The sequence below is a fragment of the Coturnix japonica genome, chromosome 2 (assembly GCF_054131305.1).
Source record: "Coturnix japonica strain WE chromosome 2, WE-NBRP24, whole genome shotgun sequence".
Classification (NCBI taxonomy): Eukaryota; Metazoa; Chordata; class Aves; order Galliformes; family Phasianidae; genus Coturnix; species Coturnix japonica.
In genome coordinates, this window is record NC_140664.1 from 538,592 (window position 1) to 554,694 (window position 16,103).

The 16,103-nt window shown below is 45.2% G+C and overlaps 1 protein-coding gene across 5 annotated transcripts in view; it reads left to right on the plus strand.

Moving 5' to 3' along the window:
• ZC3H3 (zinc finger CCCH-type containing 3) overlaps positions 1-16,103 on the plus strand; it is a 137,689-nt gene that overhangs the window by 15,842 nt on the left and 105,744 nt on the right. Inside the window, exon 4 of one of the 5 annotated variants that reach the window (XM_085536870.1) lies at positions 29-11,184. The exons of the other annotated variants lie outside the window; for them this stretch is intronic. Coding sequence (XP_085392996.1) covers positions 29-48 — 20 coding nt within the window. The 3' untranslated portion in view covers positions 49-11,184. Of the gene's footprint in view, positions 1-28; positions 11,185-16,103 lie in introns of those variants that run through there. 5 annotated transcript variants of the gene reach the window in all.

The following is a 16,103-nucleotide window of genomic DNA, read 5'->3' on the forward strand; positions in this document are numbered from 1 at the left end:
CCTGATATCCTTGTTTATCTCTTTGCAGTCCCTGCCTGGCCCTCTTAGATAAACAGGTGCCAGCATTTGCAGTTCCCACTTTGCTGTCTGAACAACGCTGAGAACGATTCGTGTCTACGTGGGAGTTATTTGTGCAGGAGCATCCCTTTGGCAAATGGATTGTGACTCTGGAAACAGCCCCAGGAGCTGGAGTGAGGTCGAGGAAGGCAGGTCTTGGGACATTCCTGGCATCCATGGCTGCTGCTGGCTCATGGGGCCACACTTGAGAGCTTGTGTGAGGATTTACTTTAGAGTAGTTGCATAGACTTGTCCAAACTGGGAGGCTGAGGGTTGGTTTTGTAGTAAGGATAAAACCTTGATATGCTGATCAGATCTCATATATGGCTAGAACAGATGCTCTGACCAACAGCCCATTTATTACAAGATGGGAGGCAATTCCTCTTTTAGTGTATTCCAAGCCACAAAATGGACTATTTGTAGTTATTTGTCCTGGGATGAATCCCTATTGGCTCACTTAGCCCTTGCTTTGCCTGTGTTTCACATCACTAAGTTGGAGTTTGCTTTCCAGTCCCAACAGTCTTTCAGGTATTGCTGTGTATTTTATATTTGCTTTGAGGAAGAGGCAACCGTAAGTAGCAGTCCATATGGGTTTAGGTGTTGGCTTTCCCTATGGGCGTGGAGCAGCTTCATGTCCAACCTGAGAATGCCCTTTGGGAGGAGTTTGGAATGGATGCCAGCTTATCCCAGGAACTTGAATGGTACCAAGGATGCAAGGACAAGCAAACAAAGGTCTCTTAGCTCAATTCATGGCACATTTTCCCCTCTCCATCCCCTGCAAGCATCCCTGCTGCCTCACTTACCGAGTGTTCTCAGTGCATGCCTTAGTGCAGGGAAGCTATAGCGTGTTCCTTTGCCCAGCTGCTCTCATCACTGCTCACTTTCCCTGCAATCAGCCAGCAGTGGGAAAGCAGCACCCCACTGTGGGGCTGTTTCATGTCTGTGCTTCAAGACATTTCTGAATGAAATCCCCTAATTCCCACCTGAACGCTATGGCAGTGACATAAACAAGCAAAGCCCAGTAATAAAACGTAATGAAGAATAGCAGTGTGAAATCAAGATGTTAAACCTCTGCTAGTGACAGGCAGTAAATCTGCAGCCTGGTGTGTTCCTTGGCTTTTTAATATATATTAAAGCAGGCAGCTTGTTTTATGTCCTCTTGTCTCCTGGGCTCTTCAGCTGAGCAGTGCTGAGCGCAAGGTGAGCAGGTCGTTTACTGTTCCCTTTACACTGTATCTTACAGCTTTGGTCTCCTACTTCAATGAGTTTTCAGTCTCAGTGTTCCTGGCTTTCAGGACTTGCTCTTTGGCTCCAGTATTAAAGGCTTTGGTGCATAGGGGCTTTCCTTGTTGCTGTATGTGAGCAAGTTTCTTTCTCAGCGGAGTCAAATGGTGTTAGATCTCATTTGCTTTGTGTGATCTCTTGCTCTCACACTCTCTACCTCAAGACCTATGATTAGGAAATTCAGGCATGCAATTTCACTTTTTTTTCCTCAGAGTAGTTCAGATTTTACTTTAATTTCTTAACTGGCTGCATGAGTGGTCCAAGATTTTTTTCCTTCTTTGCTTCCTTCCTTCTGCTTCCTTCCTTCCTTCCTTCCTTCCTTCCTTGCTTCCTTCCTTCCTTCTTTGCTTCCTTCCTTCCTTCTTCCTTCCTTCCTTCTTTGCTTCCTTCCTTCTTTACTTCCTCCTTTGCTTCCTTCCTCCTTTGCTTCCTTCCTCCTTTGCTTCCTTCCTTCCTTCTTTACATCCTTCCTTCTTTACTTCCTTTCTTCTTTGCTTCCTTCCTTCTTTACGTCCTTCCTTCTTTACTTCCTTCTTTGCTTCCTTCCTTCTTTGCTTCCTTCCTCCTTTACTTCCTTCCTCCTTTACTTCCTTCCTTCCTCCTTTACTTCCTTCCTCCTTTACTTCCTTCCTCCTTTACTTCCTTCCTCCTTTACTTCCTTAAGAACTATTGAATGTGGAACCACTCGGTTGAATGTGGTGGGGAAAGGCTGTTCTTACACTAAGTGGATACGGTGGGGGAAGAGGACGCTGTCTTTTCCATTTCGTCCCCTAAAAACTGGACATCACTCCGGCCACTTTGTATGTGCTGACACTTCTTTTGCTCCATCCTCTCCACTTGAAGAGATTAGTGCATATCCCGAGCTGCTTGGCTGCCTAATGCTTTGCTTTTTCTCTTTTAAATATTCATGTGGGCAGAGTGGCTGAGTTACTTAATGGAGCAACGTGGTTTTTCCAAGTCCGAAGCAGAAGTGAACTTGTTGTCAATAGCTTTTAAAAACTTTTCACTCATCTGACAATGGCCTGTCAGGTTCACAATATTTACCCTCTTTTAATGTTTGAATGAATTCTCGTACAGGAATAGCTGCTGCTTACAGGGAAACACCTGCTTGACGTGCTGTATTGGAATAAGGGCACTTCTATAAGAGAGTTGAAACTGCTGTTCTCGCATGGACAAGATCATCTGCTACCAAGAGAATCCCTTCCATTCCTTGGGGATTTCTGATGGGTTGCTTCACCTGTAAATCTCAGACAATAAAGTAGTCAAGGTAGGAAAACAAGCAATTCAGAGGCAGTAGAGCAGAGTGGGAATAACAGCTGTCTGCAACAGCGTGGTTAAGCGAATCCTTGATTGAAGAAGTGAATGAGCTCTGCGCTCTCGTCTGGTGTGAGCTCCCTAGAGAAAAGTAACTCATCCTTCATAGGAGAGGATTTCCCATCTCATTCTCCTCTATATCTCCCTGTGAGGTCTGGAGATGATGTCGGCACCAATGCTCCCCATGTCTGTCACAGCTAAGTTGAAGCCACTGTAGCTTTTAGATAGTTGCAGATTATTCTTGTTTTCCTTTTGTCTTTCCTGGCTTTAGTGCACTGCACATTCCTTTGGTCTGAAGTTTTTTGCCTCTCCCCCTCCATCAGATGCTTTCCAACTGTTTCACCTCCTGTCTGAAGTGTGGAGGCCGAAACTGAGCCCAGTGCCAGCATCATCACCAAAGCTTATCAAGCAGAGCGGGGGTGAAGGATTACAACCGGCTTTCCTGTTTGGATGTCCTGCTTTGAAATTTGCCTTTGTGCAACAGCATGACCTTGTCAGAGGATGATGAGTGCTGGATGACATAGTGACAGAGGATTTGCACTTGCTTTGTTGATTGGTAGTGCTTCCAACGCAGCTCTTGTGGCAAGGGAGAGTTATTGGCAGTGGCTTGGTGAGGAACCAGGTTTTAGATCCTAATACAGCTGCCAAAAAGTCAGAGGAAGGATGAAGAGAGGTGAAGTTAGAGGGATTAATTGGTATTAATGCTAATGGATGCTTGGTGACTTATTCTGTAGAATCATAGAACCACCAAGGTTGGAAAAGACCTCAAAGATCATCCAGTCCAACAGTCTACCAGTATTTCCCACTAAACCATGTCCCTCAGTACAACATCTGGACATGTCTTGAACACATCTGGCTGGAAAAGATCTCATAAGATCAAGTCTAACTGTTGTCCTATCGCTCTACCCATTCATCGAATCATTCAGGTTAGATCTAGACCACCAAGTCCAACCATAGCCTATGCCCACCATGCCTACCTAACCGCGTCCCTCAGTGCCACATCTCCATGTTCCCAACTCCACCACCTCCCTGGGCAGCCTGTTCCAATGCCTGATGGCTCTTTCTGAGAAGAATTTTTTTCCCCTAATATCCAACCTGATTACTTCTAACTTGATTTGAGCGGAGCTTTTTTCACTGGCTTTGCAGTTTACTGGGGCTATCTCCTCTGCCTCTGGGCTACAGGATTGCTGCTGTGTCAGTACTCATTAGCACGTGCTTGACTGGTTGTGGCTGGGATGTCAAAGACCAAATTGATTTTTCAGCTCTGGGAAAGGATTTCTCCTATACGTACCGACCAGGTAATGCATGGGGGAAACCAGCTCTAGGCTGTAGCACTCAGATGTGTTCTGATAACATTTAACACACTCTCGATCTGCTGTTTCCCATCACCAAGTTGTCTTTTTGGAAGAGGAAACGCATCTCTGTGACTTGTCTTTCCTTACGTGTTGGATCTGTTCCTCTTAGAGACTAAATGACCAAATCACTTCTTGCTCCTGAAAGCCATCAGCTTCTTAGCAAGGGTAGGGGTGAGCCACTGCAAGAAGCTAAATAAGCCCAGAGAGGCTTAGGAGAAAGAATACTGAAGGAAGAATCATTCCTTACTTTCAAATGGGACTTTTGCATGGAGAATTCACTTCCTTTGAGTGATTTGTGTAATTGATGCTTTATTCTTTTCTTTTGTACCTCTTTGGAAAGTGTTGTTAATAACGCCTTTCTGGGGCTCTGTTCAGTATTTGCAACTTGTTTTGTGGGGCTGTGAATGTCTCTTGTTATTTAAGGGCTGAAATAACACGCCAAAGGAATGCCAGAAATTTTTCAAGGGAATGTTTTTGTTTCGTGCTGCTCTGCCAACTGCTCTACTCCCACTGCATTCAGGTCACTGGTAGGATGAGGGCTGGAAGTCATGGAACCATAGAATTGCTCAGGTTGGAAAAGACCTTAAAGATCATTGAGCCAAACCCCAACCTGACCATCCTACCCTACCTAACAACCCCTCTATATCACATCCCTGGGCACCACATCCAAACAGTTTTTAAACACATCCAGGGATGGTGACTCAACCACCTCCTTGGGGAGCCTATTGTAGCGGTTAACAACCCTTCCTGTAAATAAGATTTTCCTGATATCCAAGGAAAGCACCTTTCAGATACTGGAAGAGAGCAATAAGGTCTCCCCTCAGCCTCCTTTTCCCCAGTCTAAACAGCCCCAGCCGGACTCTCCTCCTATTAAAATAGCCATAGATGTAGTAGATAACGCCTGACACATGGCCTGGAGAGTGTAATTTGACGTGGCAGCTGAGTGAAAAATGCTGGATGTGATTTTTAGTTTGTTTTCAAACAAAACCAAAGTACTTTTCTGGGAAGATCAAATGGGGACAGTAGACAAAAGTGGGGAAATCTCTTTCCTTGTTCTGTAGTATGTGATGGCTTGGGTGGTCTACTCTGCCATAGCTCCTCTTAAACTTGGATATGTAACTATCCATGTAAGACTTGGGGAGTGTCGTTCAGATGCATTTAGAGTTGATTAAAACCAAGCAGCCTTCAGTGCTGCTGGGTTGAGTTTTACAGACATCCCTGCAGGCTGCAGCAGCGGAACCTAACAGGTTCTGGCTGGTGTTGTTGCAACTAATTTTCAAGCCACTTTCAACCTAATTTTCAAGGACAGAAGCAGGCATTTCAATTACCTGAATAATTGGAGGAGGGGAAAACACTTGTGTTGGGAGAGGACTTGAAAGAGCAGGCTGGAAGCCAGAAGGCTTTATAGTCATACGCACTTCTGCTCATTCCCTTTGCAACCTTGGGGTGAATCCTTTTAATGGCATGCCTCAATTTTCCTGCTCTGTGATGAGAAGAGCAAACCCAAGCGCTGGGTGATCCAAAATAAAGTCAACTATAAAAAACAACTGTTGATGGTATTCTTTGTGACCAGCTGTGCTCTTGGTCAGCAAATAGCTGAGAAGAACCTTCCGACCACCAGACTGAAACAAGATGCTGAGATTTGTGCAACCTCATTTAATCCCTGAACCATCTGAATCATAGAATTGAGTTGGAGGAGATCATTAAAAGCCATCTGGGTCCAACTCCCCTGCAAGGAAGAGGGGCATCTGCAGCTAGATCGGGTTGCTCAGAGTTCTGTCCAGCCTGACCTTGTATGTCTCTAGGAATGGAGCATCCACCACCTACTTGAATGTTTCCAGGGATGGGGCATCTACCAACTCTCTCAGCATAGGAAACACAACTCTTCCTGTCATGCTTACAAAAAGAGGAAGCAATTTATCTACTTTTGTTAAATCTCCAATTGCTAATGCTCTTTTCTTGGTTGTCCCAACTCCTTGGCTTCATGGAGGATGTTTTAGACTCGATCATAAGTTTAGCAAAGCTATTTTGCCACAGTTTCTCTATGTAATCAAGCTTAAAGTATTGTTTTGGTTCTTTTGTGGGAATCATACTTTAAAAATGCCACTTTTTCCCAAATTCAGGGAGTGCAAGGCAGGGTATTTAATACTGAAACACTTCTCTGTGATAGCTGCTGTATATCCATGTACAAACAAGCAGTTTATTTGGACCCTTGCTTTTTCCTGTGCAGTCCTTTATACCTGATATTATAAAGAATCAGATTGCAGCAAAAGTATTTTCTATTACAAAGTGATAAGTCGAAAGAAATAAAGCCACAAAATCAACTGTTGACCAGATGACCTCTGTAGATCCCTTCCAAACTTGGCCATTCTGTGATACTACAGTAGGTTGCTCAGGCGTTGATTTGCAGTGCTTCAGTCGATTGTGTAAGCTTCTAACTCGCAGCAGACCTGAGGGAAGCTGCATTTGCACAAAGCCATGAGAAACGTCTGACTAATGTGTTTTTTCCCCAACCTCCCCCCATTTCTGAGCAGGCTGCGATTTGCCTGCAGCCGGGTACCGTGGCTCAGCTCATGCACAGTAACTCATTGGCCATGGTATTTCATTGCCCGCCTCGATGGAAGAAAGGATGGGAACGAGTAATCTTTTGTTTCCAAACCAAAACAATAAACAACAACAACCAAAAAAATCGCTTTCTGCTAAGCCAGCATAAAACCTGAGCGCTGGTCTCGTTTTAACTTGGAATCAGGTATATACGGGAGGTCCAAAACCTTAATGTGAGTATAAACAGATTATAACTGTACCTGCATGAAACGTAGCTGCCGTACCGGCTCTGAAATCCCCAGCGCTTGCAGGAATTGGTCCCGTGAGCACAAACTGACCTGCTTCAGTCAAAATGAGCTGGCTTAGCAAAGACATGGTATTTAAAGCGTCTCGGTTAACGTGGCTTATCTTGACTGATGCTGATGAAGGGTTACTCGCAGGCAGCAAGGGCTCTTGCAGGCAGCAAGGTGAGAGTCAGGAAGGATGCTGAGCATGGGGAGATGGGGCTGTTTGTATTCATTGAAGCTGCAATTACCCTATTGCACCTACTCTAAAGGGAGAGCTTGGGGTTGCTTTGCCTGGTTGTTGCTGTACTGTGTGTGCATTAACATGGAATAAAAACAAAGCTGTGAATGTGTAGCCCAGCTCTATCTGTTATAGAGCTTAACATCCTGTGCTGGTATTGGTACTTGGCCAATCTCAGATGGACAGAGATTATACAGACGAGCATCTATTGATGTTCCTAAATATCTGATGTTCATCTGACTTGGGAAATGCCACGTACATGCTTTCTGTGCTCTTGGTTTTTCAAGGGTACCTGCTTATGGCTGTTGATTCTATTCCCCTGGGGTCAGAGGTGTATTGGGAAACAAAAGAAAATGAGGAGAAAAAGGAAGGAGCTTAAGGATGAAAAACGGGCAGTGGATGAATACCAAAGGAGTGGGGAGCTGGAAACAAGTAGAGATGAGAATGGGAGTCATAGAATCATGTCATAGAATGGATTGGGAGGGACCTTAAAGAGCATAGGATGATTGGGTTGGAAGGATCCTTAAAGATGATAGGAACAAAGAATGGTTGGATTAGAAGAGGACTTTAAGTATCATAGAATCATGGAATGGTTGGGTTGGAAAGGTCCTTAAAAATCATAGAACCATGGAATGGTTGCATTGGAAGTGACCATAAAGCCCACCCAATCCCAGCCCCACTGCTGTGGTCTGATTTTGCAGCTGCTCAAAACACACTGTGCTATTTCATGGTCAGTGTCCATATAGGAAAGGAAAGTGCAGGGAGCTGTGTTGTTTTGTTTTGTTTTTCTTCTTTTAGCTTTCTTCCAGTTGGGGAAGTTTGCTTCTGAAGCAAAGGCTGGAGCAGCATTCCTCCAGCGTGCAGTGGTGATAATTGGGTTTTGTTTGAACTATTTAATGTTAGGGAACATCAGTGATGATTGCTCACCCTCTAAGCCCTGGGAGCAGGCGTTGACAGGTGACATTCCTGAGCATCCAAGAGTCTCCATGGTGCAATCAGGGCTGTACTTTAGAAGCACCAACTTAGAAAGGGAAAGATTTATGTACTGGTTTAAATGGTGTTCAGCTCTCCTGTTTTCTTTTGGATTTCATGGAAATGTTTTGTGTGAACTGTTTGATGTAAGTTTTTTTGTTTTTTTTTTACAAGTTTTCTTTGTAAAGCTGCTTCATCTTAACTGTAGTCTGTTTTGATAGCAATAAAAGCCTATTAAATAGATCTTTCCCAGCTTGCTGGTGGGTTGTAGTGTCAGTGAGTTCCTGGTACCCTGCACACATTCACATGGAAGGAGAAACATTTCCTGGCCCTGGAAGGATGACCCAGGTGATAAAAATGAAAGATGGGTTTGATTTGCTTCGGGCCATTGGGGACCATCCATCATTGTGATGGATCCGAGCCCTTTGCAAGTGCTGAAAACCTTCTCGTAGAGTTTAGGGAAATGCTATTTTAATCGTTGGAGCTGTATGTCATGATAACAGGGATGTCCTAAGGCAAGGGGGAGATGCGTTTTTAGGTGCTAGCATGTGTTCCATGTGTGTGCCAGCCCTTGCAAACAGGGGCAGCTGGGACAGAGCACCAAAATGAAGTGTTGGTTGTTCTCCCTTTCTCCTTCTTTTCCCTTTCTCCTCCTCTTTTTCTTCCCCCTTTCTCCTCCTCTTCTCCTCTTCTGCCCTTCTTTTTCCCACCCATTTACCATTCAAGTTGAAAGTGGAACTCTTCCATCCTACGTTGCAAAGATCCCTAGTTATCTGAGAACCAGGCTCTCTACCCCTAACGACTGCTCCAATGCAGGGCTGTATTTTATGTGGATCTCACCACTGCGATGCATGGGGCTGATCAGAGTAGACAAACCCTTACCGTGGGATGCTCACAGCTTTGTGATCTCAACAAGACTGAGTTGACATAGAGGAATGGCCAAGGGGAAACCTTAGAACAGCAGAGCGATATTGGGCTCCTTCATGCTCGTCCCTTGGGTTTTTCTTGCTTGTCCCATCTGGTTCAGTGCCGTTGCAGTGCCCGCATGCATCCGGCACGTTCCTGGGGAATGCAGGAATGCAGTAACCCCATTCCTTGGGAATACAATTTGAGCTATGACATAATCCCTGGAGCAAGTGAGGAGCCATTAGCAACTACTTCCTTACTGCAGTTGGTGGAGTGGAGCTGCGTGTCTTGGGATTCTGCTCATTCCTGGGTATTTTCTCATGCTCCAAACACTAACAGGTGGCACCCTTCACTGGAGAATAGGTGGGGGTGAATTATGTTCTAAATCACTCAACACCTCAACGTAACTTCCCCTGTTTATCTGAATTATAGTGTCGATATCCAGAATTCGTTACGAATATGCCCTTAATGTCAGCTCAAGCTTGAGATTGGAGTACAGCAGGAAAACTGTAACATCAGCTGTCCAGAGTGGGCCCAATGGTGGCTGTCTCGAGAAAGAGAATTCTCTTTTATTTATTCTAGATTAAACATGGATGAGAAGGAAGAAGAGCTTGGGATGGTTCCAGTAAGAATAACAATTGAGTCAATAGTACTTGGAAATATCTTTGAGGTCCCTTCCAACCCAAGACGTTCTATGATTCGTTTGCACTGTGCTCTGTAGTGGTGGATGGGGAAGTACTAATTGAGATTGGTTGTGTGTATTTGGGTTCTGGTCTCTGTGGGGCTCAGAAACAACGTCCTCCAATGTCTCTTCAGGTGTGAAAGCGAGTCCTTGCATAACTGAGCATCGTTTCTGTCTTTCTAGCTTTCCTTTTGGAAAAAAAGAGGCTAAATATTAAGTAATGAATCCCAAACTTATTATTAGAGCTGTTATTGGAGGATCTCAGGGGGTGGTGAAGCACTGGAACAGGTTGCCCAAGGAGGCATTGAAGGCCAGGCTGGATGTAACCTGGCATATTATCTACATGAAAAAACTGGATGTGGTCCTTTTCGACCCAGGCCATTTTCTGATTCTATGATCTCAGGGCATTTTATAGGGTAGCAGTGCATCAAAGGCCAACAGCGTGGCATTAAGCAAGGGAAAAGGGCTGCAGGCAGCAGCACTAATTTTCCTTCCTTGCTTGGAATCAGGGCACGGCTGGGTTTATGTAGTGAAAAAGTTGCTTTTCTCAGCTGTTCCTGCCACCAGTGAATCTTCTTCCAGAGAAAGGATGGAGCAGGACTGGACAACAGGAGGCAGAAAGCAGCAGCACCTCTGCAAACGCTTCCTTCATTGCATGCACAGGGTGAGAATGGATTAAAAAAATCTGTAATTAGTGCACATCCAGCTCTACCGAAAGCTCCACTGTACATTAATTAGTTGTCCCAGCAATTGTTGGGAGAAAGAAACTCATTAAAAGCTCTTTTGTTTTGTGTGTGTTTGGCACCCACCACAATGGGGTGGCGGACAATGACTGCAATTCCTCTGCACTCCTTACCTCGAGGTAATTCCACTGTCAAACAAACCTAGAAATCAGCTCCTCCCTTTGCATTTTTGCCCCAGTTTTAAAGGGTAGCAAAGCCTTTTTTTAAGGCAAGACCTCTGAAGGAGGCAGAATAAACTAGAGGATGCTGCCTCCTCTTTGTCACCTTTCCCCTTTCTCTGCCTTAATTTCTTGGAAGGATTTGTTCAGAGCCTAACGGAGTCCAACGTGAAGCTCTTCTGCTTTCTTTAGAGCTGGAAATATGCAGCTCCGTGCTCTGATTCCTTGCCAGCTCTCAAGACTCCCAGGAAGTTTTTCTACTCTCTGGAGTATCCCCAGCTCCTGCCGTGCTGGCAGCAGAGCGGTGTCACGTCCTCCCTGCTCCATCCAAATCGTGATCAATGTGCTTTAATGAGAAATGTTAACAGAGCATCTCCCTCTTTTTTCCATTGCCGCTCCCTTATTTCTTTTCCTGTCTATGTGCGCCTGCCTGGAGCGTGTGCTGCACAGGCTTTACCCCTTAGAGAGTAATTCATTATCTTTTATTTGTTCAGAGATGCTTTCTGCTCTGGGTCACTGCTCCCTTTCCTCCTTCCCACCTTTGTGGGAGCTCTTTGCCCCGCCGACAAATGAAGCAGTCTGTTATGTGCTAACTAGTGGGAAACAGCTTCTCTTGTAGGAAGCTCTGAGTATTTTAGTAGGGGGGAAAAAAAACAGAGCAAACTTTTCTCAGGTGGGATTTTTGTGCAGCTTCTTTTGCTGGTGAATCATCACCTCCTCAACGTGCATCAGGGACGGGTGGCCTCCTGCTGCACCTCTTGGTGCTCAAGCTGTGTGAGCATGGTGTCCTCTGAGTGCTGCTGATTGCACTGGGACTATGCATGGGGCTTTAATATTTATGATGTTCTGTTCTTGAGTGAATATCTGTGCTTAAATTTGCTCTTTTTTTTCTAACCTTTGGATGTCTTTTGAAATGAATGTGCTCGCTGTCACTTGTTTGGGTCCCTTCTTGGAAGTTAACTCACTGCATGTTGATTCCTGCTATTCCATTCTGTTGGCCTCTAACCCAGCCATATCCCAACACCAAATTGCAAAGTTTCAACCCATTTAACCCAGCTGTGAAGAGTCCAACCATCACCCCATCACCACCACACCCCCACACAGAACATCCTCACCCCATCTGTGGCCTTGCATCACTCGTATCATAGAATGAAAGGATCATAAAATGGCCTGGGTTGAAAAGGACCACCAATAATCATCCAGTTTCAATCCCCCTGCCATATGCAGGGTCGCCAACCACCAGACCAGGCTGCCCAGAGCCACATCCAGCCTGGCCTTGAATGCCTCCAGGGATGGGGCATCCACAATTTCCTTGGGCAACCTGTTCCAGTGCTTCACCACCCTCTATATGAAAAAATTCCTCTAAATATCTAACCTAACCTCTAACCTTGTTGTCAAGCCGGTGGGTTTTGCTCCTGGAAGGTCACTTGTATGGAAATGTTTCAGCTGTGAGCCTTAGCACCTGCTCAGCCTGTCGTCTTTCCCTCCTCTTCCTTTTTCCATCTCTCACGTCCATATATATATAACGGCAAGAGTGATGAAAATTACTAATTAACTGCCTGTGAGAAAGCAAGGGAATGCCAGCTGCAAGCAAGTTACTGCTCCCTCCCCAGCCTCGCACGGTAACCCTATCCCATCCCAATCTGCTTTTCAACCTCTTTATTTTTCTCCAGCATCCCACAGCATTTCCCCAACCCGTATGGATGACGAGCTGCTAGGGGACAAAGTGGAGATGACACACGGGTGGCAAAACAGACAGCAAATGGGGCAGAAAGAGAAGCTTTAGCTGATGGTTTATTCTTGGTGGGCAGGAGCTATCTTTACCCATCTTGGCTCAAGGCATCACTTGCATTTTTCAAGTCCCTGCAGAAGCATCCAGCTTGGCATCCGACCCACGCCAAGCATGCCTGGCCCCATCGCTGCAGCTTCAGGAAGCTTCTCGCGCCGTTCACAGGTGCCTTTCCAATTTTAAGATTTGGTTTGAATGCGTAGAATTGATGGAATTTGTAACTGAAATCTCCAGTCAGATGCAATTACCGTAAATTAAAAAAGCATCCAAGCCTGGCACAAATCACTGCTGGCGAGGAGGTTTGGGGATTGGGGCTCTTGAGGCCAGTGGGGAATCATGCGGTATTAAAAATGGATTTGATGCCTGACACCTCCCTTGGTAATTTTTGCTTTAATGATCTCATCCCAATCCTCTTGTTGATTTGCCACTTGGCTCATCTGGTTCTCTGGGTCTTGACCCTCCACTCCTGTCTGTCAATCTGCAGAGGCTGCTCAGGGTAATTAGTTGCAAGGCTGATGGAGGGCACAGCATTACAGCTAGAGCCCTGCTCCTTTCTCCTTTTCTCTGGATCAAATCCCTTCTCAACATCACTTTGCCTTTCCGCAGGTTTCTCCCCTAAATCAGAGTCCTCAGGCTTCTCAGTTTGCTTGCACATGTCCAGAGAGCTTTCAAGATAAAACCTTGGAATTTTCTCCTTTAATTTGAAATAATCAGAGGGAGCCTATTGCTCTTCATGAGTTATGGCTTGTTCTGAGAGTTGCTGCTTGCTTCCTGGGCACCACCTTCTTCCTTCCTAGCAAATAAACCCTAAAGATCAACTTCTAAATCATTTCTTGCGATATGGGAATAATTGTGGTGACCAACTTACAGCAGATCCCCCTTGCTCCATGTAGGAACAGGAACTTTCCAATCCCCAAACCATAGCACTGAGCACCAAGAAGCATCTGTCCCAAAGCCATCTATATCTGTAAGTCTCCACTTTTCCTGTGTGTTTTTTTCCCCCCCACCCTGCTGCCCCAGGGAAAGAAATAGGGCTGGACAAGTCCAGGTATCTGATTAGCCACACTTAATTAATTGATACCACTCTGGAGTGAGCTCAATGGACCCAAAACAGCCTCAACAGGACATGCTTGTGCTCTGTGGGGTACTTATGTGTATGGGGATGGTGGATACTCACTGCCCATGTCTGGGATGTCCCCAGTCTTCCCAGTTTGGGGTCTCCTTTGTTAATAAGCTGGGACAGGAGCCTTCTCCTTAGCAGTACTTTCAACCTCTCTGCATTTTATTTATCTACCTCATTTCTCCTCTATCTGTTTTCCTTTGGAGGCTTCAAACCATACCTGTCTCTCTCCCCCTCTTTTTAATTCGGAGTTGCACACAAGGAGTGTGCAGTAGTGGAAAACCAGGGTACGGTGGGGACCACGCAGTCCCCTCTAGGGGGCACGATGCGTCTGTGTTTGCACTCTGATGAGATCCGTGCAGTTTTAAAGAGGGAGTTTTCCCATGCGAAACAGTGGCAGGGATGGAGAGAGTTACAAGAAGCAGAAAAATATGTGGTCAGCAGGAAAAGTGGGGTTTTGCCCTGAGTGATGCTCCTTTTTGACTATATTTTTCTTCGCAGGCTTTTGTTATTTTTTTTTCTGCTTAGATGTAAGAAATGAGGCCTGCAACAAAAGCTGCTCCACAATTTGGTTTTAATCAGTCTTGGAAGTTTAATAATCACCCAGCAATGAAAGGGAATGTTGAAGCACGGTGGTTTTAAACAGCAGGAGGAATCATTCTGAAAACTCAGCTAAGTAATGGATGCGGTGCAGTGAGAAATGGGGCCAATGTCACCTGCACGGGGGACCCTAAAAAGCTGTGGCTTTCCTCATTTTTGGGCTTCTTCACTTCTCTGAGCTGACATTGTGTCTTTCTTTTACCATGAATGTAATTCAACCATTCTGCCCTGAGAGCCTGCAGCATTAATACGCAGAGAAAATGACTCAACGTGCGGTAAAAACCTTTGAGTAAATCCTGTTTTCCAGCTCTCCTGTAATTACCTCTCGCCTCTCTATGTCTGATTACTGCCTTAGAGATAGAGCTCGCTTTGCTTTTGTGCTGTGTCTGGGATATTTTCTCGACGTTGCTGATTTCTGCCTGGTTAATTGATTCCTAATACGCACGTGAGTCCATCAGTCGTTATTTGGTGGTGGTGGTTAAATAAAGGGCAGCACTCGGGTTTCCTGTAGGATCAAGGAGTCACTTACACTTGTCACCCTCTGTCTGTTGGTTGTTTGCTGCGTTAGGTGCTCCGTCAAGCAGAGAGAGAAGACTGCGTTCCATCTCTGCATCCTGAGGTCTGTGTGGGATAAGGACTTAAAGAGAAGAGCAGGATAGTGAAGGGAAAGGATGTGCTGTTTAATTAAATGCGTAGAACCAGGATGCCTATACACCCCGCTCCTTGGGTCTGTAATTACACAGCAGTAATGACGCTGCTGGACATGGCCCCAGCCTTTGTTATCCCCATGAACCCTTTGCCAAAGGGCTCTGGGAGTGTTGTGATGAATGAGGAGTGGCAACAAGAGGAGCAGAAGATGCCTGGCTTCCTGTTTTCAAGGGCAAAATGTGGGATAAAAACAAAACAAAGAAACAAACAAACTTTCAGAAGTGTTATTTTACTAAGTGCAAATATTCGATTTGTGTCGCGTAAAATTCCTTCTGCAAAAATAACACTCCCCAAAACCTCCAGCCCCATTAAAAAGCAGACGAACCCCAATGTCCTCATTTCTCCATGAAGCATCCTTAGACAGCATTTTTTCTTTATCTTCTATGCTCATTCACAAGGATTTTGTTCTGTTTTCACTCCATAACTCAGCTCGAGCCCAATGCCACCACCTCCTCCCTACTGCATTCTTCCTGACTTTTTCTGCTGTTTCAGGTTTTTTTTCCAGCTACTAATCGTTTTAGCAGATGGTGGGATAAAGCAGTGCTGGCCAGGAAATTACCTGTAAGCTGAGATCAACGTAGCTTTTATCTATCACAAAACACCGTGACTTTTGTTTTTGGCATCTCTTGGCTTGTACGAGGATGGCACAGTTATGGGAAGGGCTATTGGATGCTTTCTTGTGTCTCTGTTTTACAATATGAGGGTCTCCTGGGAGGGAGGATGGATGCTACGAGCGACCTAAAGTCATTTTTGGGATTCTTACATTGCTCAAAGCCAGGTTGGATGGTGTTTGTTTTATCTAATTTAGTGGATGGCAAAACACCCATGGCAGGGACTGGGACTGGGCAGGCTTTAATGACTCTTATCCCAACCATTTTATGTGTCTGTGGTCTCTAAGGTTTTTTCCAACTCAAGCCATTCTGTGGGTCTATGGTTTTTAAGGTCCCTCCCAACTCAAGCTGTTTTGTGACGCTATGGCTCTATGATCTTTGAGGTTCTTTCCAACCCAAGCCCTTCTATGACTCTTAGAATCAATCCCAGACTCATGAAATCAATCATAGAATTTACAATTCTACGCTGCAGTGCAAAATTGGGTGCACCCAAGGTGTTAGGACCCAATATTGAGGATGGGGATCCCATGGGAAAGGGCTCTGGCATAGGTCACACAGTGCTGCTCAGAGGAGCGTGCAAACCCTTTGGGATGCTCTTGGCCTGAGCAGGGTTTTGCAGGATGTGTGGCATTTTGCTTCTCCCACACCAAAAAAGGGAGAAAAAACTAAAGGCTGAACATTGCACAGAGTGTATTCTCTCCCTTTTTTAAAAGATGTCAACTAGGTATTTGTGCT